Here is a 24,409-nt window from a genome sequence, read left to right as displayed (position 1 = left end):
ACCGGAAGAGCTCAGAAGGATATATCTGCGCTATATTTGGAGGACCTGTCGACTGGAGAGCTGGTAAACAGCGTACTGTGACTACCAGTACTACCGAAGCGGAGTTACTGACAATCTCAGAGGTTGCAAAGACCATGAGCATGTGGAAACGTCTCTTCAAAGCTATTCGTTTTGACCCAAAGCATGAACTTGCTATCCGATGCGATAACCAACAGACGATTCGGCTTCTCACCAAGGAAGCTCCTCAGCTATAAACGAAGTTACGTCACGTTGATATACACCACCACTGGCTCCGTCAGGAGGTCCAGGCTGGCAGGACTTTTGTTAGAGATATCAAGGTCTTTCTTGTCAAACCTCATTTACCGCCTATACGGCAAGCTATGTGTACAATATGAAGCCTCAAGTTGATTGAGGGTTGGTTGGTAATCAATCTGGTCCTTCACATTGGGGGGGGGGGGGAGGCAGGAATCGTTTTCGTTGTAGACCTTATAAGACAAGTAGCTTTTTGAGTTTCTGGCAGAAGTGTTTTGAGTGGTATCGCGTTTGGAGAGTATCTCGATATATCAATCTCATTAGATATCAACAGCGGTATGTGGTCGGGAAATCCATCCCCAAAGAGCTAACAACAGTACTATCGATGACCACTGAACATAGTTCTTGCGGAATGGCAATCCTGTAATGCGAGGGGTGAGAGCTCGTGGAAGTTATTGTTTTTCGCGATATCGCTCGCTTCTTAGATTCATCAACTACTTGAGTGAACCTTCTCAATACGTACGCCGTATTTAGAGACCAGTAAATTTACGCCGTCAAAACAGCGGTCGCATTACATCATGTTGCAGGATCTATCCAGTCGACTGCTGGACTGTGGAGCCCAAAAAAGTAGCACGACACCAACTATCACATACCCCATTCCCCGGATCGCCTCCGAAGACTCGTACTTGGTATTTCCATTTAAGAGCGTCTTGGATACCATCCAAACCCTTCCGTCACTTGTGTCAAAATACATCAGACTATTGCAATAGCTGATCTCTCGCGATGTATCAGCCACCGACTTACGGGCGTCCCATTCCCAAACATAAGATCGCAAGATGCCAGCTTCGCTTTGGAGAGAAGTCTTGGTCTGGTCAAACATTTGACGTATGAGTTCTGCAATATCTTCATGCCGTGCTGGATGTATAGCACTGCCGGTGAACAGAAAGCTCTAACCTCAGTCTAGAATATATATGTCGGCATATCTGGGGTGTTCCGGTGTTTAGGTCCCAAAGTTGCGATCGCCATCAGCAAGTCCAACTATCTGGTTGATTATTTGGAGCTTGAATTCACACACGAAGAGCCCCAAGTGCCTTCCGCTGTCATCTGTGACTCTCTAATCGCCGAGCTGGAAAATTACAGCAGGACATATCTAGAGAAGATCGTCGGCGTGGCATTGCCAAATGAAATTGATGAGATACTCCCGGATCTGTGTTCGCGGCTTTGGATGGAGCTTGATTGTATTCCTCTGGTTTTAGGCCAGCAAGAAAGACGACGCCAGCCGGCAGACTATAGCATCCTTTCAACCTATCGCGGATGGAATGAAAAACATCTTGACGAGCAAGCAGACTCGATGGTGAGAAAATGCATTAGGTATATCTGGCTGCCCCCATAAGCATCCATTTTCAATGCTGATACTTATAAGATCATTTGGTGTGGGGAACATACCACACTTGGATATTGGCGACCACGGAATAGTGAATATTGATACTGCTTTTCACGTGCACCTTTCACAGGCGAAGGATTTCCAGCATAGTGTCACACCACGAACATGGTCGCTGGTGCGGCACTATGCTACAGATCTCACAAAGCGGGGTGTTCGAATTGCTATTTTTAGTGCGACAGCCCAAGGAAATGCCGCTGCAAATGCTACGATATTGCTTCTCCGATTGTCACATTGCCTTGACATTGATATGCGGTGGTAAGTCAGATACCGATTTGCTTTCTGCTAGAAGCGTTGGACAATTGAGAGTAACAACACGACTCAGGTATCTTGCGGACCCATCTCCCAGAACTTCTTGCCTTGTTGAAAAGATGCAAGAAATACTGCAGGGATTCTCATCAGATGAAGCGCACCTTACCGCTGATGAAAAGCTGCAGATACACAAATGGGTATACAAAAATGCTAAATCCCACTAGATACACCCCAGCGGTCCTCTTCGCTCAGCTCGAGAAGGTGGCGCCGATGTCATTATTATTGACGATATAGCCCTATCTGAATTGGCTCTCATATCAAGGCAACAGGACTACCAGCGGCCCGTCATTTTCCGAAGCCACACGAATCTATTAAATGTGTCAGCTGTATCTGTCGACAGCCCACAGACAGAAGTGCTCGAATTCATCTGGTCGAAATTAAAGCATGCCAATGTTCTGGCATGTCAAGCTCCAAGTCAAATAGAATCCAGATTGATATCAAGAAGCAAAGTGGGGTACACATTGGCCAGCGTTGACAAGTAAGGCAGCTGCCCAACTGCAGAAACGTTACATTAACATCGTTCTGGCAGGTTTGACGGGCTGAACAAAAATATGAAAGATTGGGACCTGGCTGTCTACGGTCGTCAGTTCCACGCTTTATGTAGGAATTCTGGCATAACGGCCATCGATTATCCAAACGGTAGGCCATAAATTTCGAATTACAATCTACACAAACTAATGAAGTCACCTACAAATTAAGATAAATACATTATTGTTGAAATGGCAAATACTCCATCATTCCAGCATGCTTTGACAGTTCTTCAGGCTTACAATGAGTATTACGACCTCCTAAAAGTCTCCGCATCGCCACCATTCCTACGCAAGCTACTTCTTTGTGTCCGCCAAACACATGGCAATACTGATGGAGATTTCTACGCTTCCGTCGCATCTCACATTGCCTCGAACATGAAAGATCTTGAAAAGTTCATCGCTGTCACGCCGATCAAGCTTCCAGATCAAATTTGGAATACTCTTCTTTCCAAGGCGGAGCTTGTTATCTTGTTCTCTGACTCCAAGGACTGCGAAGGCAGGTTCCTAGAGGCGGTCCAAAAAAAAAACAAAACGATCATAAGAACCGAAGGTTTAGGTCCATATGCCTCTCTCGTGGAAATAAACGAAAATGTTTTTACGGTCGGGATTGCGGACTTCCACGCTATGGGCCAGTGTCTATTTCAAAACCTGACATTGCAGGGGCACAGACACCCATATAATCCCCGGCCGAACAATATCTGCGACGAAATTACCACTACTGGAAATGCTGTGAACTGGCTTTTCCTTGCTTCGGCACTATCTAACGGAGACCGTATTGAGCCGAACGGTGAATACATATACCGCTTGGCACAAGGTCGAATGGAGGAAAGCTGACCAATAAAAGTCATATTTTATCATTGCTGAGCTTTTCGTGGTTTAGAACACTAGAGTGACAAAAGCCGATTGCAAAGCCTCCTATTGGGAGTATATGTTGAATCAAGTTTCGCCAACTTACAAAGTGCTCAACCACTGTATAAGGTCTCTGGAGCTATCATGATGATCTCGGATGCTAAGTTACTTTGCTGGAGGGCTGATGCAGTTCGTCTCTTAATTTCAGCCAGCTTTACGGGCGGAGCATTAACCAAGTAATCCTCTCTTCAAGTCCACGCCCAACTCATTTGGCAAAAATGCTTCAACTCCGCAAACAAAGTCGTTGTAGTCCCTTTCAATCCATCAAATACTTTATTCATAAATTCGATTCCCAAATTCCCCTAATAAAAGACATGCGGTCGGTGCAGGTATTAGTACTATCCGACGCCATTGTGCAGTCCAACGGCCGTTTTAGCAAATAACGATATCTTTGAAGACTTTATATATGTTGAATGGTGTGACCGAAATAACCACCTCCATCCGATACCAAGCTTAATATCGTGAACAATAGGCCAACTGGGAATTGTTGGCGTGGATCGCGCGGTTATGAACCTTGGAGTTGGATAAGTTAGCCCGAAACATTCCATTCTCCGTTATATTCAGCTTGTTGCAGCCTCTGGATTTCCATTATGGGAATCAGCATATGTAAGACAGACACGAATGGATATGGGGCTAGACTACGCGACTTCCGCCGCTCGAAGATTAAGCATCACCGCAATCGCATTTATCCTTTGTGACGGGACATTTCAACCATGGAATTATCCGTAAACGCGTTAGTGGCTTGTGGTACAGAGGGAAAACTACCAGTGGTAGGTCCCCTTTGGTCTGGCTGACGCTCAACTGATAGTTTTTTGTACTGTAGATCTTAGGCCAAATAATGAAGAAGATTCAAAGAACAGTCCATTTCACCTCCAGATTTGCGGCATCTGTAGACTTTCTCGTCCAAATGGGTGCCTCACATGGAAAATTAAATGGTAAACTGATTAAGAAAAATGCCCAAGAACAATCTTTGCCCCTCAGTCATAATTTTATAAACTCATTTCAACGGACCATAACGAAACTACTTCGGTTGATCTGCTAAGTTTTGGAATAGGGCCAGGTCCAATTCCGAATATGTTCTGGATCGATACCGTTGCTGCAAGCTTCCATCTTCGCAGCAAGCTGAATATTGATCAGCTTTTCTCGAACATGAGATGTTCTATTCCCTGAGAATTCGATCAAGTCGATTGCATCGATGGCAAGGCTGTATCTATCGGTCTGGTTGCGCATAGCCAATTCGAAAGGGGTGTCAATATTGCCTTTCTCTTTATAGCCCCGGACATGTAAGTTGCTCTGCCCAGGACGGTTGTATGTGAGACGGTGAACGAGCCAGGGATACGAGTGGAAGTTGAAGATAATAGGTTTTTCTTCAGTAAAAATGGCCTTCCACTGTTGATCGGACATGCCGTGCGGATGATTGGCTTTGGAAATCAGCCGAAAGAGGTCCACTACATTAACGAAGCGGATTTTTAGATACGACATATGTTCACGTAGGATAGCGGTGGCAGCCAGCGCTTCATACGTTGGGACATCACCGCAAGACGCGATCACTAGATGGGGGTCCTGGCCTTGGTCGTTACTGGCCCAGTCCCAGATTCCAAGGCCCTTTGTGCAGTGTTTAATAGCCTCCTCCATTCCGAGAAATTGGAGGTGATCCTGCTTGTCGGCCACTATCACGTTGACATAATTCACACTGCGGAGGCAATGGTCCATAACGGAGAGAAGTGTGTTCCCGTCTGGCGGCAGATAGATCCTGACCACTTCCGGACTTTTATTGGCCACAACGTCTAGGAAGCCGGGGTCCTGATGGGTGAAGCCATTATGGTCTTGTCTCCAGACGGTGGCGGTGATGAGGATATTGAGAGACGCGACCTTTGCACGCCATTCTACCTCAAGACATTTCTCTATCCACTTGCAGTGCTGGTTAACCATAGAATCAATGACATGGATGAAAGCTTCATAGCTGTTTAGTAGGCCGTGCCTCCCAGAGAGAATGTAGCCCTCCAGCCACCCTTCACAAGTGTGTTCACTGAGCATCTCCATCACCCGGCCTTCAGTGGCCATGTTTCCTCCATCTTTATCTTCTTCAAAGTAATCCCCCATCCAGACTTTCTTACCTGCGGCATATATTCGAGACAGATTATTGGACTCGGTTTCGTCAGGACCAAAGACCCGAAAGCTAGTCATATTCTTGGCGACAGTATCACGAAGAAAATTCGACATGTTCACCATGCTTCCTTTGATTGAAACACCCGGGTCAATGCCGTGCAGGGCATAATCTCGGAAGTCTGTCAAATTCAGTGGTCTACGAAGAAGACCGCCATTTCCAATTGGATTAGCACTCATCCGCGATTTGCCCACTGGGGCAAGTGCCTTCAATTCAGGTACGAGCTTTCCGTCTTGGTCAAAAAGCTCTTCCGGCTTGTAACCCTTCATCCATTTCTCCAGCAGCTTCAAGTGGGATGAATTCGTAGCGACATCGGTAATTGGGATCTGGTGGGCACGCCAGAAACCCTCCAGGAACCTTCCATCGACCTTCCTTGGTGCGGTCCACCCCTTGGGAGTACGGAGAACTACCATTGGCCACTTTGGTCGAAAAGCCCCTATAGAATCCCGAGCTACCTCCTGGTACCTCTTGATATCCAAGACACATTGCTCAAGCGTAGCGGCCATGGCCTGGTGCATGCTGTCCAAATCACTTCCTTCAACGAAATATGGTCTCCATCCATAACCAACGAACACTGATGACAATTCGTCACGGCTGATCCGTGCAAGAATTGTCGGGTTGTTGATCTTGTATCCATTAAGGTGGAGAACGGGAAGGACCGCTCCATCGGTGCATGGGTTAAGAAATTTCGTGCTGTGCCAGCTGGTCGCAAGGGGGCCCGTTTCCGACTCACCGTCTCCCACCATTACCAACGTTATGAGGTTGGGATGATCGAAGACTGTCCCGAAAGCGTGCGAGATAGAATATCCCAATTCACCACCCTCGTGGATACTGCCGGGCGTCTCAGGGGTCGCATGGCTGCCAATACCGCCCGGAAATGAGAACTGCTTGAAGAATCTTCGCATTCCTTCCATATCTTCACTTTTATCCGGATAGACCTCAGAGTACACACCCTCGAGGTACGACTGTGATAAAATTCCAGGAGCGCCGTGCCCGGGACCGGATATGAAAAGAACATTCAACTCATACTTTTTAATCAGGCGGTTCATATGAGTCCACGTAAAGGATTGGCCGGCGTCTGATCCCCAGTGTCCCAGGAGTCGAGCTTTGAGATGTTCCAGTGTGAGAGGCTCCTTGAGTAATGGATTGTCACGGAGATAGAGCATGCCCAGGCATAGGTACAAGCTAGCCTGAAAGTATGCGTTCATCTTGCGAACATCCTCCGCATCAAGACGGTTTCCGTTGACTGTCGAGCGAGCATTTCCGTAGGCGGAGATGCTATTGTTGCGAACTTTATTTCCACTTGGTGTCATTTTCCGTATTTTCAGTCGTTATGGCTTTTGCTGCAGTTCATGGCAGGAAGATTCTGCTTATTGTTCTCTTTCATCTGAAGTCGATGATTATATAAGAGGTATGTTGAGCTTGAAGAAGTTTTGTTGCATTGAAAGTTAAAAGGTGTGGTTCAAGAAGTTATTCGACGAGCTGAAATCGGAAACATGCATATTGCGCCCCTCTTTAAAGAGAATTCAGGCAGTATGAATTTCGTCAATCTAGATCAGGCCGCCCTCCGTGTAGAATTGTGACATGATTTGCGAACCATGGGTTTCTAAACTTTGCCTCAGCCTAATACAGAAAGTCTACGCATCATCTTTGAAGCCGGCACCTAGATGAAGCAGCTGCCACGTTAGGGACCAAAGGTCTTAAGAAAAGAAACTAAAGTCCGGGGTTGAGGACTCTTATCATCCTGGTAGTATATTTCAGGACATTCAGCATATATGAATGCCAAAGAGGCGGAGAGGGGGCCTGAATTAGATGAAATCTGATGTTTCCACCATTTTAGTAATATCTATATTATTTCACGGGCGGCTTCAGGCGCAGTTGTTTTAGCTTATTGTTTTGCGTTTACGGAACCTTTTTTCGCTCTAAATTAAATTCAAACCCACCCTAACTGCCGCTGTATCTCTATCTACAGTACTGAACTGCGGTTTCCGTAGAAGAATCAAAACAAAACTGAATCCGGAACTGTCAGTCTGCGTCCTTGAATGCTTGCCAGTGTGTAACTATCAAAATAAATAAATAAAAACGTAAGCGGCAGCTACCACAGCCACAGTGTAATATCCATTTGCGCATACTATCTTTTTGGACCACGGAAAATACGCAGTGCTTCGGCATTCCGCTGGGTGGATTATATCACCCAGATGAAACTTAATCTTGTGGTGTTGCTTTCCTTGTCGCACTGGCATCATTATGATGCAACACTACAAAAACTGTTAATACGAGTGCCGCCAAAAGGTTTTCGACACTCAAACCTTCTCTCTTATTCCACGGAATTAATCTTGCTAAGATGCAAAACTGATCTTCTTATCACGATCTTTAATCGATCTACAAAGAAATTTAAGTAATATTGTTCAGAATGCCGCCCGAGAATTCCCACGCCCACCACCTCAATAAGTACATTCTGACCCTTCTTTCACCAAGTCAAAATCTCTCTAAACATTTAGCAGGATCGGCGAATGGCTGCCAGCAGATCACATTGCTCACCAACAATGGCTAGGTGGAATTATCAAACATGTTGACAGCAAGGAGTATGCATTACATCCGGTTCTACAACAGTTCAAACATCTGATTGAAACCAACACCCGAGTCTACATGCTCATCGAAGGTATGCTCAAGGAAGTTCCATACAAGAAGCCTTATCTACAGGATCCGACCGGGCATCCCGAGATTCGCGATTACTATCATCTCCTTCGTGTTCTCAGTCACCTTTTGACCACCGCTCCATCGTGGACCGACAAGACTCACCGCGTCGGCCTGGTCGGTCTGCCCATCAGCGTGGTCTTGGATTGGCCTATGGGTACACCCAGTGGCTATGCTGCGTTTTTGGACCCTGAAATCAATGCCATGTTGAAGAAGGTTCTCAATGCATGGGGTGATTTCTTGCGTTCACCCGCGTCTGCCAATGTTTTGAACAGTACTTCCCAAGGCTGGTTCGGCGAGACTGGCCACCGCGACCTCACAGCAGTTGCGAAGATTGGCCCAACGGCTGCCGAGAACCTCGAGTTTCACCAGATGTTCCAATGTGACCCATCCGCACCAAACTTCGGCTTCAAGTCCTGGGACCACTTCTTCACTCGCTTGTGGCATGATGGAATGCGCCCGATCGCAGATCCGGAGGATAGTCGCGTCATTGTCAATGCATGCGAGTCGAAGCCATACAGAATTTCACACAACGTTCACGGCCGTGATAAATTCTGGATCAAGTCCCAGCCTTATTCTGTGCTTGACATGCTAGGCCATGACTCGCTCGCCTCCCAGTTTTTCGGGGAACAATCTATCAGGCGTTCCTTAGTGCATTGAGCTACCACCGCTGGCATGCACCTGTTTCTGGAAAGGTAATCAAAGCCTACGTTGTGGAAGGGACATACTACTCCGAGCCACTATTCGAAGGTGTTGGAAACCCATACGCTCACGCTCAGCATATTGATATTGAGGGCGAAGTTATCTCACAGGCGTACATTACTGCAACTGCCACGCGAGCACTGGTCTTCATTGAGGCAGACGAACCTGCCATTGGCCTAATGGCGTTTATTGGCGTCGGTATGGTTGAGGTTTCTACCTGCGATATCACTATCAAGAAAGGTGACCACGTCAAGAAGGGCGATGAGATTGGAATGTTCCATTTTGGTGGATCGACACATTGCCTTCTTTTTCGGGAGGGAGTCAGTGTTGCCGGCTTCCCTGAACCTGGGATGGAAGAGAACTTGCCTGTTTGCAGTCGGCTAGCTACGGTCGCATGAGAGGTGGAGAACCGAAGTATTCGTACCTAATTGAATCTGAATTCATTTGATACAAATAATAAAGAGTTCATCAAATATTTATAGATTAATGCTTGCTTTTCATGATTCTGGGCTTTTCTCGTCTTTCATCGACGGAGGAGGCCCTCGCGTGAAATTGGAGCCTGCTAAGCAGTCTCCCTGCATTCCCCAGCTTAGAGTTGTTGATAGGTTATCCTTAAATAAGTTACTTCAGAGCTAGGGTGCAATCTGAAAATCTGCAACCTATTGCAGCTCGAAATTTAAATGATCAAAGTTCTTACACTCAATCCACCCTCATATAAACCTGTACCAACTTCAATTCATGAAGACTGCTGAGTTGAATTCAGTATCGATTACATCCAATTCCACCTTCCGCGTGCCAGTGCTGGCAGAAATCCAGTAAGTGATCAAAAATAATACCTCGAATGGCAAACATTCCGGCGGAGTACACACCATCATCTGCAATCCCACGCATCCAGGCCTGGACCCGAAGGAGAGGTTCATCCTTCGTGCTGGAGAAAATTGAATTCCTCAATCTTTCCTGGAAAAAACGCGATCTGGACCAAGTGACAAATGATCATGGATGAAATTATGATCACATCCTCCATCACTGAAAATATAGTTGTGATGGTATTCCAGCAGCAACATCGCTGGAAATTGTATATAAAGCCGGTGATCAAGCGCGCGACAAAAGTGAACATCGCCCTCTGGAGCCTCTGGTAGCTCTAGCCAGAACAGAGGCGACAACTCTACTAAGTTTGTGCTATACCGGTGGTGGACTATACATCGAAATTTTGGTAAAACTGATTAGGAATAAGACCCACATTCGGCAAATGGGAAAGATTCAGCGCAACGCAATTCTGTACATTCTTTCCGCTTTTTAGGCGGCGATAAAAGCAGCTATGGATGTTGACAGACGGATCGGGGCATTTATGCTATATTCTTAGGATGAGAAGAAAAGCACATTAATGAGCAAGCGGATTCCATAGCGAGAGAATTTGTCAGGTACGTCCGTAAGCCTATGATCTTAACTCATTTCTCACGTATGACAGGTTCTTCGGCGTTGTGAACGTGGCTGACCTAGAAGGCGTCCCTGAAAGTATGGTGGAAGGCGATATTGGCTTCCATATGCATGGTGCAAGCAAGTATTGCCGATTTTGAAAGTACCATGACGCCGCAAAAGTGGTCTCTTGTTCCACTTTAAGCTCAGGATCTCAAAGGAGAAAATTTCAAGCTTTCCTTTTTCAGTGCCACGCCTTTGGGAAGGGCCATCCCATGCACGAAAAACACTCTTATCCGGTTCTTGCATTTGATAGGAGGGTTGATAGTAGATGGTAAGTAGATCAAACTTTTATCTTTATGATGCCCTTCTGCGAAACCGTGAGGAAGGCACAAAAGGAGCTTGAATCCATAGCCAGGAATGGGCTCAGGTGCGGTGAGAACGGTCTTCAAATCTATGCCATGTGCGAGATTCCGCAAACTTTCTTATCCAGGCTGGTATCGATATAATGTCTGTTAGTCCTGGCAGCAAGAAAAATGCTGATTTCAGTGAGTAAGGATAATTACTGGCCGGCACAATAATCCTTTCAATTTTTCTAGGCTCTATATGCATTTTTGAAAATTGCTCTCGTGTCTTTCGGGGACAAGGGCATCCAAGGTTACTATCAATATACGAACTGTCTTTCGATTTACAGAAATAACGACCACGACTTTCAAGACCAACTTCTTCCCTGCCGCCCCACACCTTTCATGATTTGAGGTGTCCTCCCCCCTAGCCCTGTCGCTATACGATAGCTAACTTACCTAGTAATAGTTTCTGGCTACACACTCCCGAATGTTGTATCCGTGCCGTACAATAGCAATTTATCTTTCACTGTGTCAAAATGATCGAAAGTGTCGTATGGGCATGATATAGTGTTATAGTTACTCGGAAGCTGAGCAGATTGGAAATTAGACTTGAACAGAAATCGATCCTCCATGTTTCAAACATACTGCTGTTCCAGAAATCCAGAAATCTGGCCTCTTAGGCCAAAAGTGAAGTAACGATACTTTGAACAAACCAAAGAGAAATGAAATAAGATAAACTGGGAAAGATGCATGATCATGGAACAAAATTAAGGTCATATAACCCCGGATTTTATTAAGGAAAATCTCCAATCCAACTCTCGATAGTGACTTTCTTGTTGATGGATATTGAAGCGCCTTTCGGTACAATTAGTGAGATTATACCGTCTCTCAAATGAGCGTGAGCTCCATCCACGTCAACTGAAGTTGGGAAACTGAAGATGCGTCCGAAGTCTCCAACCGAACGTTCTAAAACACACCATACGCCTCCCTTCACATCCGAAGATGACTGACGTTCGGACTGGCCCTTGAGGATGAGCGTGTGCTGATCTCGTAATTCAACGTAAAGGTTCTTTGATTGGACGCCAGGGAGCTCTCCATAAAAATAGTACGCGTCTTCAGTCTCGCAAATATCGAAGGATGGCGCACAGATTGGAAGATCTGATCCGGGGTTTAAGTTGGACAGGTAGTTGTCATAGTTATCTAACAGACGGGCAATCGAGGAGAGAGCTCCCCGGTGGAGCTGCGGAATCAAAGACATCTCGGAAATCCACTGAAGATTTTCCAGGTGTGTGACTAGTAAATAATGCAATAGAAAATATAAAGACTCTCGGGAGTGATGGTCAGGTTTAAATGGAATCAGATTTAAAACATTTGGATTTCAAGATTGTAGGGGAAGGAAGACCATACACATGGCCTCAGTCAGAACTGGCAAGCATACAAATTCATTTCGCCACGGTATGGTTAGGTAACTATGACGTAATTTTTTAATTTCTGACAAACTGAAGAAGTGGTCAAATACCACTAGGACCCTTCGGGACAGGCTTATTCATCGTTCACCTAATTTCCGTCTAGTATGGTGTCATAACACGCCATAGTTCGAGGATAGAGACCCCTGAGATCGTTCAACCGATCTCAACACCTTCAATCAATCTACAATCAATCATCTGATTCTATTGGACATGTTCAGTACTAGCCAGTACATCGATTCCTCATACTGACATATCATACCGACGGTTCTTCCGGGTAAATACTCAGTTAGATCAGCGTTTTCAGCTCCATAAGTGTCCTTCTTCTGATCATGCCGACACAAAATGATAATTGAACAGGATCAGAGGACCCAGGCTTCCTATCGCTGGTACTCCGATGGAATGTTTCCTATTTTACTGCCAAGAATGTACGCAATAGCGTGGGTCCGGGGATATATATATCGCAGATAACGGTCGAGCACACATACAATAGCGGCATTACCTTATGGCTGCAGACCCTGCTAACAGATACAGAATATCACCAAAGAGCACGCGACGAAGCTCGAGTCACATAAAAGAGCGACCGGAGTAAACAATGATACAACTTACCATCGATAATGTACACTTTAACAAAGTTTTTGAATTGGCAACCTACGTCGATTGCGCAACTCAACTCCTAGCTCATGGTTGGATTTTTACAAAACAAACTGCATGTACAGTGTATTGAATATACTGCAAGTTGCTGTACTAACAGATCGAAGCTGATAGAAATCACCATTTCGCACTGTATATCAACTTTTGAATTCGTGAGGGAACGAGGATCCCCGCTTTTAATACTACATAGGGTCAATTATCAGTGCGCTCATTCCGGCTGGCCCTGCCGGTGATGTCCTGCCAGTTAGCATTAAAACGTCTGCCTGTGCTAGCCAATAATCCTTCCTGCTCAGCCTCATCGGTAGCTTCGTCGAGCTGTCTTTCGCCCAAATTGGGAAAGCGAAACAGAGAGGCAAGAAAGGTGACAAGAGAAATGCCTATTACATTGGGACATCGTTAGCTCGAGAATCATTTGACTGGATTTAAAGAAAGTCTTGCCTACCAAGAAAGAGGAACTGGGCCCAAAAGAACACGGCGCCAAAGAAAGGAAAATTCAGAGTGATGCGATTAAGGAAGGTGCTGCCAATACAGGGTGTGCAAACATGCTGTGCCGCAGGGTTTTCTGCCAGCTCTGAGCATGGTTTGATAAGATCTTTGTTGTTTGAGCAGTCCGGCATCTCCAGGGGCGGCTCAGGGGCACGATCACAGAATGTTTGTGGGCCGAATGTTGCGTACTGGGGAGCAACCACCATCGAGATAGAATAGTTCAACGCTAAAATGATTAGCATCAACATAGCGGTCGCTAGGAGTAGAGATTGGGGAGACGTGTGTCCCTGTCGAATTTCGAAGACTCTGATCCATAGAAAGCGGATTCCCACTGCAGCGATCCCGGCAATAGAACTGCAGAAGAAAAAAAGGGCGAGCACAATGAACATAACATAGTCAATAGGAAATATCTTGGCGGATTGAATGAGAGCCCAGTTGATTGGATTGAAAAAATTGACGCTTCCGAGGATATATCCACAAAGACTCTTGCACGTCGAGTTTTTGGCTTTGTCAACTGCCGTGAAAAGCATAGACACCCATGTAATGGACGCGACTAAAAGCAGTAGAATTCCACCCAGGAGCTTGAAGGGACGGAAGACCGACTCCATCTTGTACCAAGCCATCACCAAGCAGCTCCAAGCTTCGCCCTGAGCTTCTTCTACCAGGCGTTGTCGCTGAATAAGTGTCCTCTCCTCCCGTGCAAGAGTATCGAGCTCCCTACGATCACAAGATGATAGGAGGTCGGGATTCCCTCTGGAACGGCCTTCAAGCTGACGTTGCCGCTCATGATTTATCTCTAATCGTACTGCTGTACTGTCTCGCGAGCCTAAAGTGGATATTGATGGGGCGGTCTTGATCAAGCTGATTGGGAAGAGGAGGAGACCCAAGGAAGTATACAGGACGTAAAGGCAGATCCCGACGGTCATTAGCACCCCAAGGGCAAACGTCAGAGCACGTTCCCCACCTATATAAATTGTATCAACTTTTCAATCTCAAAATCCTATGGAAAGCCGGAAATGCTCACGATTTTCAGTCAATAATTTCTTGAAGTAGCCCAAGTCCATGCCATTCTTGTTCCTTGTCACTGGGACAAAAAAGCCGACAAGTAACAGGACAACCACAATCGTAACGAATGCCATGGTGTACTTAAGGGCGCCCAAAAGTCGCTGCCTAGCCGTTTGCAGGCCTGTTTCTGTCGCAATCTCATCATATCCATCGTACCAGAAATACGCAAATGGAATTCCCAGAAGACAAAGTAATGCATCCAAGGAATATAGGATGTAATATACAACTGTCAAGGAGGAAGTTATCTTATCGACGTCATCCTGCGTAGCCCAGTCCTTCCGCTGGCCAAGCTTGGAAGAGGTTGTCGATGAAACGAGCGCCACATCCACCGGCAGAAGGGCCACTGTCGCAAGAAGACTGGTTATTGCGATCACACATGTGAAAGTCACAGATGGATAACGATCCCGAGGAGTCTGGTAGATATGAACAAAGACAGAAGCCACCGCAAGCAACATTATTACCACGAACGCATACACGGCCCAAATCAGGGATATATGAACGAGTGCCATTGTAGATAACTGGTCTCGTCGGCAATTTCACAGGAGCCAGTAAATAACTGGGAGAGCTGCAGATCACGGCCTCTTGAAGCAGGGCAAAACTTATGAGACTGCCGAGAGAAGCAAACTAGTACCAAACGCAGCACGATGATTTATTATAATGTCTTGGGGTGGACAATTAGCTAAAGCCTGATCGATGACGATGCTTTCCCTTAACAGGAACTAGAGATTTTAGATGGCGCGAATCGATGATTGGTCACCAAATCTGAACTAGCTCTCGTCGCAGAAATGGCGTTGATCGTGTGACGTCGTCCCGACCATGGGGGGGGGGGAAGGGGACGCCACCCGTACGAGTTTGCCGTTTGCCGACGCGTAGGTATGGTTAAGATGCTGCCGGATTTATTTCGATACTATTCCACTTTTTTAGAGGAAATCGAGCGGCTCGTGATCGAACTTTTGCCATCTTATACAGGGAGTCGTCAGTATATGATGAATACTCTCCAAATTACCACAGTACCACAGATAGATTTGCTACGGTGGTAAAAAGCCGCAGATGGCAAAATTTAGTTTATTAAATACAGTGTCGCTACATTTAATGCAGGAAGGTTTGTATCACTTGAAAAAAAATGATAATGGAGGCGCAGCCAGCGCCGTCATCTTTATGATATCCCTGGCTACTGTAGATATGTTCCTGATGTATGCAATTGTTCCAGAGACTCAAGGCTGCCGGAAATCGGGGTCCAGGATGCATTAGAGCCCGCCATGAACATGAGCAAATCGTCGATGCTGGTATCGGAATTTGATATGAGCTCCGACATATCTGTGTCAGCGTCGAGCACTGCTGAGGTACTTGGTATTATACTCAAAGAAGACAGAGTTTCTTCAGAATCTTGAGTTCGTGTGTCGTCGTGTATATTGCCATACCTAGAAAAATTGGGTGAATCCATCCACTTATAAAACTCCCGATCATTCAAGGCTTGCACTTCTTGCTGAGGCGCCATTGCATTCTCTTCGGGGAGAGTCTCGAAGCCATGGAAAGTTCGGATCGCGGGAAGTTTGAAATGATCCAAACGTCGCAGGGATGCCGCTCAGGTCGAGGTCATTAGCTGGGGCTATGCGATCAATACAGCTGCTGAAGAACTGAAATGCTCGTCGAGCGGCTTCTGAAGTCCTTCCCAGACAATGCAGCCAAGAAAGACCTTTCTTCGTCCTCGTCCAAACCAGGTCTGACGATTCAACAGCAACCGTCTTTTCACCTGACCTCGTCGGTATTGGACCAATTGAAATATCGAGAAGTAATATTACAGTCGCCTGAGTAAGAACATGTAATAGATCCCACCACTGCAGGACTTTATAACACCAAACCAGGTCTGGTTGATCTGGTAGTAGTGCCATGACAGCTAAGGACGCACGGAGACAGTTGAGGGCGGTGGTATTGGCAAATCGGGAACGAGAAGGCTGTGAGCCGCTTTTCTTTCCAAATACATGGCTGTTGAGGCAAGGGCGATTAAGCACGATGCGGGCGCTGTAGTAATTCAAGGCAAGAGAAATTTGAAAGGGCGAGCTGATTCTCAGTTGTAAATTGCCTTGGCTGTCTTGGAAACTGAACGAAGGATGTAAAGTCGATATCCAATAATCCATCTTCTTGCTATAAAATTCTATACGGCTTTCCACTCGCGCTCGGCCGGCCCGGGAACTGTCGATCGCATATACTTCATTAGTGATGGTATGGGCGATCAAAGACAGGTCTACCATATAGAAAAGGTAGAGGGGCTGACTGGGAGCTAGAGACTGTAAAAGCTTTCTCTGGAAAGCCATCTCCCTCTTTCCCAAAACTATAGTCCATTGGGGTGTGTCGGTTGATGGGTGGATGTCCGGTCCTGCGGACTCCAGAACAGGACCGAGAAGTGGCGGAGGCGTGGAGCAGAAAGCACTTCCGAGGCAGGAAATTCTCCCGGTCATGACAGAAAGAACATTCTCCAGGCGGAAAATCGACCACCACAGTAGCTTGCGAGCTTCGTCTGATTTCAAATCGTGCTCACCTGTCTTTTGCTGAAGATTGAGCCCTAGCGCGATACCCGAGCGAACCGCAATGCCAATTATTTTCCATGATCTGAGATAGTGTTAAAAGCCAGAGCGATATAGAAAGGATTCGTCAATTGGAATGGCGACTCTTGAGGAACACACGTCATACCGATTTATCTGTGATACGACCAGGAAGTAGAACGCCAACAGGGCTTCGGCCTGTACTTGCTGGAGATCATCATGATCATAGATAACGCTCTCTGAAAGGCTCAGAGATTTAGCCCGTGCTAAAAAGAGATTCTCATCTGCCCCTTGCTGTAGGTTCTGTTCAGAAAGTCGACAAATAGCGCACCCGATGGCGAAGATCATATTGAAAATGGCCAACCATTTTCTGCCTGGATTTATAAAGCCCCCGGAGTAGCAGTGGTCGTACTGAGCAATAAAGAGGTCCCGTCGAATGAATGGGAAAGACATGTCAACCTTGGTCAGATAAATTTGGAATAATTGATCTGCTAGCGATTTTGGTGGCAAGATGAAAGCATTGTTTACATTCAAATTTGAGATAGTTTGATAGTCGAGGTTGTAGTTCATTGATGCAATTGAATCGTCAACTGGAAGTTGGTGCCGTGGTATCATATTTGGAGGGGCTTCTCTGTCACTGTGCTTCGTAGCTTCTGAGTCTAAGCGCTGCATCCACATAACTTCAGAATTCTTCCCCATATGCCCAGTCGCCCTGCTTTTTTCGCTCCGATTAAGGTCCTCCTTCAAAACATCAATTGCGTCCAAAGAGCCGATCGAGGACGAGGACGAGGTACTAGATGGCCTGTTCCGATGCCCTTCCGAGTTTGCACCACACGGGCTCTGTAGATGCTTTCGTTAGTGTCTTCAAGATTCCAACATCGCCGATTCAAGTACTAATACATACATTGAGCGCCTTCGCAACTTGGTCAGCGGTAGATACCTCGAGTTCTCCTAGAATATTTCGAAGTATTTCCTCGTAGTTTTCAATCTTCCTTTTCATCAACTCTAGGTCTTTTTGCTGTCTAATAGCTTTAGCATCGGAATAAAAACAGTTGTTTAAGCCCTGGGTTTGACAAAAAGAGCAGGTCGGCCGGTTGCCATCACATTTGATTTTTCGTTGTCGACAAGAGTCGCAAGCCTGGCTGGTTCGTCGCCCACTGCTTTCCCGTCTTTCACGTCGTAACCGTGGAATGGGAAGCTTATCAGGCATCCCCACACGGCAATTCATACTTAAAGTCGTCAATTTCGGATACAGAAGTAGATTTGGTCGAGAGCATAAAACCACAGATACTGCTAAAGATAATGAAAGCATGACATGCGCCGCTGTATTTGAAGGTGCGGTCACTCTTGCCCCCGTTACGTCATGGTATCTAGCACGGTACGATTACATCAGCAGATCTATCCACCGAGCCAATGAGGGCCAACCTTTATCAGGATCTCCCAGTGTGCGTGTCATCATATGCCCGCAGAGTGAAGTGTGACTCTACGGGTTGCAGCAATGCGAAGACTGGGTGTATCAACAGTGCTATTCACTGATGATAAAATACCTCACTAACAATTGGAGAGAATTGATGAGATACGAGTGCGGATCAGGAACAAAGCAGCACTCCCGGAAATAATTTGCAAAGCGCCTTTACGAAAAAATAGTTGTTAGTCTAAGTAGAGTATGGGTGAGTGGTTTTACTTACGCTGACACCTTGCTTTCAGTTGAAACCATGGATTGGGGTACTGTACAAGTGTGATAATTATTTAAGCTATGAAGATACCGGAGATTTGTACCTGCAGTAGCTCACCATGCTACTGCCTTGTGAAGTGGCTGCCTGTGTTAGGCCCCCATTTCTACACAGGCCTAGGCCTCGCCAAAACCCGCCCACCGCCCAAACCCGCCCGCGAAAACCCAGCCCATGGGCCGGGTTGGGTCTTAGTCAGCAAACCCGTGGGCGTGTTGTTTTATTAAGTGATGCTTCAATGGTCATACTGTATTATTGAGGGGAGTTGATTGTGTGTTGTGTTGGATGTGTTGTCATGTAAACTGAGAAGTCAGGTATATGTTTGTGCACGTGATCCCAGCCTCATTATTATCCCAGCAACCGGGATATTCCAACAGCCAAAACCCGCGGTGGGTTGCCCGTGGGCGGGTAAGGAAATTGAATACCCAACCCAAACCCGCGTTTGGCGAGGTCTACACAGGCCTATATACACCACGTGACCTAAGATTCAACTCAAAGCGAGAGATCAGTGCAAATGAAACTGGTGACGCGCGCTGCGCACGCTGTGGCCCTGAAACGATGAAAACGAAGGGCAGGTGAAGGAAAATGGATGTCGTTTTGCAGAATATTGACAGTTGATAATGCAAATGAGCGTTGACCAATGAGAAGGCAGACAGTATGACTAATAGCCGGAACGGCAAAATCTAGAAAAAAAGGAAACCCAAAGAATCTGATCATCAGCCATCATATTTGGATTGTGCAAGTGTATCGGCGTATGATGTTTTACGTTTTCTTCGAGAACGCCTCTCTGGGGTTGGCGTTGCAGCAGCTGGCGAGGGTTCGTTTTCGTCAGTGGTTTCTGGCCATGTAATTTGTGTGGATTCCTCATCCTCGTTATCAAGAGCAACTACTTCAGGTGAACGTAGTTTCGGATGGGTAAGGAGCGATTCAGTCCGCGAAATTGGCACCGATTTGCTCGGGGTTTGAGGGCCAGCCCTTTGAGACCAACGGTCTACACGTTTCCGTTTACCAGTCGATGAAGGGGTGGCGGGTAAAGGATGAGTCGGTCTTGGGAGGAAATGTATATCGTCAGTGACGACCGCTAATTGGCGACTTTCTTTTGTGAGGCCGAAAATGCGACCTGTCAAGAAAACATAGGAATTTGGGTTCAGTGGCGGAAACTTCGCCCATCGCTGCCCATCGCTGACCACTTTTGAAGTACGCGGTGACTGGGAAGGTGTGGTGGGCCCGATCAGAAGTGTTGTAGACAGTAGTTTGGAGACGGTAATGAAGAAGAGTTGGCCCGTCGTTTAGCTGACCCCCGCGTTCAAGTACAATACCGAGGAATGTCACCGTAGGTTGAGCAGCTTCGGGACAGTGCATGAAATATATATCGGCGTCTTCTTCATCACCCGGATGACTAGATCGTGTTAGCTTAGTTCAGTGGCGGTTACTGTAAACTCACCGGTCTAAAGTGTGAGCTTGGATGATAATATGAAAATCATCGTCACCGGATGAGGTGGTTAGGAAAGATCCCGAGGAGTAGATGAAGGTGTTTGACTTATAAAGGTCGGACTGGTTACCCTCATTAAAAAATCTAAGCAGTGTAGGGATTTCATCCTGTTCCACGTCGTCTGATTGATTGTCCTTTAAGAGTATGTTGAGTGATATACAAAGCTGCATCGAAAACTGTTGGTATCACCAGCTAGGTCCTGTGTACACAGTCAAGTGAACAGTTTATGCTTCTAAAGCAAAGGTTGATTGATTCGTGTAGCAGTGCCGCACTCGTATTACAATACTGCGCGCACCCCACCTGGCGGTGAGGGTGCGCGTCACAATTAGAACAATTGTCAGAATTAGAACAAATTCACACAACCAGCCTTCGTGAAGCTATTACCATCCACCATTATGCCGTATCGACCCAAAATTGACGAATCTCGTGTGGCTGAGGCTTGCGAAGCCGCCAGTCTCCTTGAAAACCCGAATTTGTCGCAAATCGCGAGGCAATATGGTGTTTCATATGGGGTATTGCGGGGACGCATCCGCCAGGGTAAACAGCCTCGTACAGCACCAAAACCTGAAAATCGAGCTCTTGATAATACTCAGGAGGAAGCCTTGATTCTGTGGATTGTAGAATTGAACAAATATCATATGCCAGTAACCCCGGCGTTGCTCCATGAGATGGCGCAGCTCTCGTTAGTTCGCGCAGGCTCAGATCATATCTTAGGCGATCGCTGGGCTTATCGCTTTATTAAGCGTTTGCCAGAGGATGTGAAACTATCGCCAGTGAAGCAGAGAACGAAGGAGTATAAGCGTATTAAGGCAGAGGACGCATGGAAGCTCGATGTGTGGTATATGAAGCTGAAAAATGTGATCAAAAAGAATACCCCAGCACGGTTGGTATACAACTTTGACGAATGTGGTTTCCAACCAGGAAAAGGCAAGAATCGAAAAGTGATAGGGCAGGAAGGAGGGCCTGATCTTGGAGAAAACGAGCATTCAGAGACTATTACTGCTCTAGAGTGTATTGCTGCAGATGGTTGGTTTATGGACCCGTTGTTCGTTTTCAAAGGTACCACCTTCCAAGAAGTTTGGTATGACAACAGCGAGGGCCTTCCACCACGTACACTTACAGCAGTCTCTCCAAATGGCTGGATTTCTGATGAACTACTTCTTGAGTGGCTTGGTCACTTCCAGGAAGCAACAAAAGAGCGAGTAGAACCTAATGAGAAGCGTATTATGATCTTTGATGGTCATAACTCTCATCTTACGGTTGAATTCCTCGAAAAATGTCAGGAATATGAGATTTTACCAATCGCATTTGAGCCTCATACAACTCATATATCTCAGCCTCTTGATGGCAAGCCTTTTTTGGCTTATAAACAGCATTTCAAGGTGGTTAATAATGAGATGTCGTACTTTGCAGGTATGCCGGCTGGTAAATCAGAGTTCTTGAGAGTCATCACCAGAGTACGCGCCCGTACTTTCAACACTCGAATTATCCGAGATTCGTTTAAAGAACGTGGTATTTTCCCAGTCAATGGCAAAGATATTGTTAAGAAGCTTCGTATGAAGCTTCCAATAAGTTCTGAGGACCTTGATATCGATACATCTCAGCTACGACTACACGGAGAAGAGCATACACCACCTCCTCCTGAACCTGGATCATCCAGTATTGAGAATTCACCTCCAAAATCAATACAAGCTGCCAAAAGGAATCATCGGAAGCTGGAGAAGCTATTCAGAAAAGAGAGAATATCCCCAAAGCTTCAGCGAGGGTTAAATCGAGTTCTGAAACATCAGGGTGTTATCATAGAACACGCAGCATTAACCAAAGATATTGTTCGTCGTATATCAGCTGCACGTCGTCCTCTACAACGCCAGTTTCACAAGCGACAGGTAAAGCCACTCTCTGGCTCTAATATACTGAGTGTACGTGATGCCAACTACTCAATTAAAGCCAGAAAGGAGAAGGAAGCAACAAAGGTCGCAAAACAAGCTGCAAAACGAATAGGCCACAAGCTCAACCAACCAACAGCAACAGAGGTTTCACAGGCAAAGCAGGCATCATTAGATGCGGAAAAAGCTGCCCGAGAGGGTGGATTACTTTTTTGGTTCGATTCAAATCCAGTGCGTTGAAAAACGTTGTAAATAGTTTCAATTTGTTCTAATTCTGACAATTGTTCTAATTGTGACGCGCACCCTCACCGCCAGGTGGGGTGCGCGCAGTATTGTAATACGAGTGCGGCACTGCTATATGATAGATGTGTCTCCGGTCAAGGCCAAATACCCCTGAATCCATGCGGTGGGAGCCGCAGCTTAGCAAGATTACGTACAACATGTCTTTGCTTATTCTGACGGGAGGATATATCCCGACAAAAACCCTTTACCGGGAGGTGTAGGGTCCGGCTCGACATGCTCGACGAAGTCCCGAATATGGATAATAGCTGGACAAGTCGAATTTGAAGCCATCGTGTTATTCAGCGTACATCACATCTAGACGGAATATGTGGCTCAAACATTTAGAAAGGGTATAGGGGGGGATGGAATAGGTAGAGGGTAAGAGGAGTTCTTGTGGGAATGCCCACGGTGTACCATGAGGGAAGATCCCTGTTGTCGGTACGAATCTGCATATGATACGTCTCGTGTACATGTCACCACAAGCTCGAGGAAGAAAATTAGTGGATGATTTTAGGTTTTGCTAATCACTACCTGCGTATAAAGGACGTGGAGATAAATGATTCGTGGAGGTGCTAGTTAACAAGGTCCGAGGTAGGTGTTCTACCATTAGCAGTTTAGGGTAACCTCCACCCGTGCACAGCGTAGACATGCACATGGACTAACACATGTTAGAAGCGATCATCCCAGTCACATAGGAATGCTCGGCGTTTTACGGTCACAGCCATCGGGCATGTTAGTGTGTAGCAGAACCTGGATTCCCGTGGTCGAGTGATTGGTTAAGGGTTAAAAGGCTTCTCATATTTGGATTCTGGGCCAAGCAAGAAGGGAACAGATATGTGCAGCCTGGGCGGAAATAGTGGAAAGGTGTTTTTGACGAGAACCACGATGTTGTCAAGTCGCTAAATTATCTAGGAAATGAAGTAGCTAAGGCTCCCATTCATCTAGTGGCATTCTTTGCAACTCGTGAAGTCTTTGCATTTCGGCGAGTATCCGTGGAGCAGGTTCGAATTGGAGGTCGTTCATTTCGATTTCCTGCAGAAGATAAAGCCCTTCGCGCGTTCGCATTCGTGATAATTGTACGTAGGTCGAGCAGAACTTCTGGTGACGGTCTCGACCGCGCATCGTCGGGTCATCCTTGAGGTCAAGGATCGCAGAGTCAAGAGTAGACCCCTGCACTTTATAATCGGTAAGGCAGAACGCAGGGCACATAGGAACTTGTTTCCTGCGGATAGAGTAACCCTTCACAGTGATCGATCTCTCTAAGGGGAAGATAGGAACGACGGCGGGCGCAAGGCCTTCGAAAAAGGAGGCGGTTGATTTATCCCGTTCAAATAAAACACATGCGGGAAGGACATAGAGATCGTCAATTTCATAGAAGTCGGCTAAGAGAGTGCAATATTAGGTTATCGTCCCCTTACAAAGGAGTGTGACTCACAAGCAGGGTCGACCACAACACCAACAGCGGCCCCAGTCGCCCCATTTATCAGCCCCATCCGGGTACAAATATTTGTCAATACAGCACAAGGCATATTTTGGGTATACAGAAACATCCCTGGGAACGGGATTCTGGTACCCTGATCTGGCTGCTGGAGCAAGTCATCGACACGCAACCGTAGGTTGACTGGTCCAGTAGACTTGGTTCGTGTGTGATAGGCAGGGAAAGCGTAGATCTTTTGACAGCGTGTCGTAGCAAAATGCTCCATTCGAATACGGTTAACCTGGTGTCGAAGCGAATTCAGCTTCACCACCGTTGTGGCGGCGCCTAAGTGAGGGGCAACCAAGGAACTGATGACTAGAGTTAAGGAGGTACAGGTCGTCTTCCGTTAATGTTGATGTCCTCGCCCGATGGAGGAGACATCGAAATGGCAGGTCCGTGGACTGCCGCATCTGCTCGTCTAAAATGATCACGTTGCTGAACTGATGCCATAAGAGCCGACCATCTTCATCTTCAGCATTACCCCTTCTGGGTTCCTTCCATAGTGCTGGTCCTCGCACCGGTGGGAACTGAAAAAAGTCACCCATAAGGATCACA

At 46.4% G+C, this 24,409-nt stretch overlaps 7 protein-coding genes across 7 annotated transcripts; 3 read left to right on the top strand and 4 right to left on the bottom strand.

The window, feature by feature from the left end:
* Nucleotides 1-1,035: 1,035 nt before the first annotated feature.
* On the top strand, nucleotides 1,036-3,369 carry N7509_006513 (trehalose synthase (Ccg-9); the record flags this gene model as incomplete). The annotated part of the gene is made up of 5 exons (XM_056631150.1): nucleotides 1,036-1,137; nucleotides 1,217-1,623; nucleotides 1,676-1,951; nucleotides 2,535-2,644; nucleotides 2,705-3,369. 5 exons carry the CDS (start codon nucleotides 1,036-1,038, stop codon nucleotides 3,367-3,369), a joined length of 1,560 nt encoding a protein of 519 aa, XP_056488411.1.
* Nucleotides 3,370-4,482: 1,113 nt separating this feature from the next.
* N7509_006512 (phosphoketolase family protein) lies at nucleotides 4,483-6,924 on the bottom strand (the record flags this gene model as incomplete). Its single annotated transcript, XM_056631149.1, has 1 exon — nucleotides 4,483-6,924. The coding sequence occupies one exon, from the start codon at nucleotides 6,922-6,924 to the stop codon at nucleotides 4,483-4,485; it is 2,442 nt and encodes an 813-aa protein (XP_056488410.1).
* Nucleotides 6,925-8,024: 1,100 nt separating this feature from the next.
* On the top strand, nucleotides 8,025-9,408 carry N7509_006511 (uncharacterized protein; the record flags this gene model as incomplete). Its single annotated transcript, XM_056631148.1, has 3 exons — nucleotides 8,025-8,062; nucleotides 8,116-8,925; nucleotides 8,961-9,408. The coding sequence occupies 3 exons, from the start codon at nucleotides 8,025-8,027 to the stop codon at nucleotides 9,406-9,408; spliced, it is 1,296 nt and encodes a 431-aa protein (XP_056488409.1).
* Nucleotides 9,409-11,566: 2,158 nt separating this feature from the next.
* N7509_006510 (Hsp20/alpha crystallin family protein) lies at nucleotides 11,567-12,031 on the bottom strand (the record flags this gene model as incomplete). Its single annotated transcript, XM_056631147.1, has 1 exon — nucleotides 11,567-12,031. One exon carries the CDS (start codon nucleotides 12,029-12,031, stop codon nucleotides 11,567-11,569), a length of 465 nt encoding a protein of 154 aa, XP_056488408.1.
* A 1,054-nt stretch (nucleotides 12,032-13,085) lies between these two features.
* On the bottom strand, nucleotides 13,086-14,953 carry N7509_006509 (uncharacterized protein; the record flags this gene model as incomplete). The annotated part of the gene is made up of 3 exons (XM_056631146.1): nucleotides 13,086-13,270; nucleotides 13,336-14,343; nucleotides 14,404-14,953. 3 exons carry the CDS (start codon nucleotides 14,951-14,953, stop codon nucleotides 13,086-13,088), a joined length of 1,743 nt encoding a protein of 580 aa, XP_056488407.1.
* Nucleotides 14,954-19,433: 4,480 nt separating this feature from the next.
* Nucleotides 19,434-20,379, bottom strand: N7509_006508 (uncharacterized protein; the record flags this gene model as incomplete). The annotated part of the gene is made up of 3 exons (XM_056631145.1): nucleotides 19,434-19,837; nucleotides 19,905-20,116; nucleotides 20,162-20,379. The coding sequence occupies 3 exons, from the start codon at nucleotides 20,377-20,379 to the stop codon at nucleotides 19,434-19,436; spliced, it is 834 nt and encodes a 277-aa protein (XP_056488406.1).
* Nucleotides 20,380-20,604: 225 nt separating this feature from the next.
* On the top strand, nucleotides 20,605-22,335 carry N7509_006507 (transposase; the record flags this gene model as incomplete). The annotated part of the gene is made up of 1 exon (XM_056631144.1): nucleotides 20,605-22,335. One exon carries the CDS (start codon nucleotides 20,605-20,607, stop codon nucleotides 22,333-22,335), a length of 1,731 nt encoding a protein of 576 aa, XP_056488405.1.
* Between the last annotated feature and the right edge of the window lie 2,074 nt (nucleotides 22,336-24,409).

The sequence above is a fragment of the Penicillium cosmopolitanum genome (assembly GCF_028827165.1).
Source record: "Penicillium cosmopolitanum strain IBT 29677 chromosome Unknown utg000007l:1.0-333516.0:1.0-333752.0, whole genome shotgun sequence".
NCBI classification, from domain to species: Eukaryota; Fungi; Ascomycota; class Eurotiomycetes; order Eurotiales; family Aspergillaceae; genus Penicillium; species Penicillium cosmopolitanum.
This window is presented reverse-complemented; position numbering and strand designations above follow the sequence as displayed.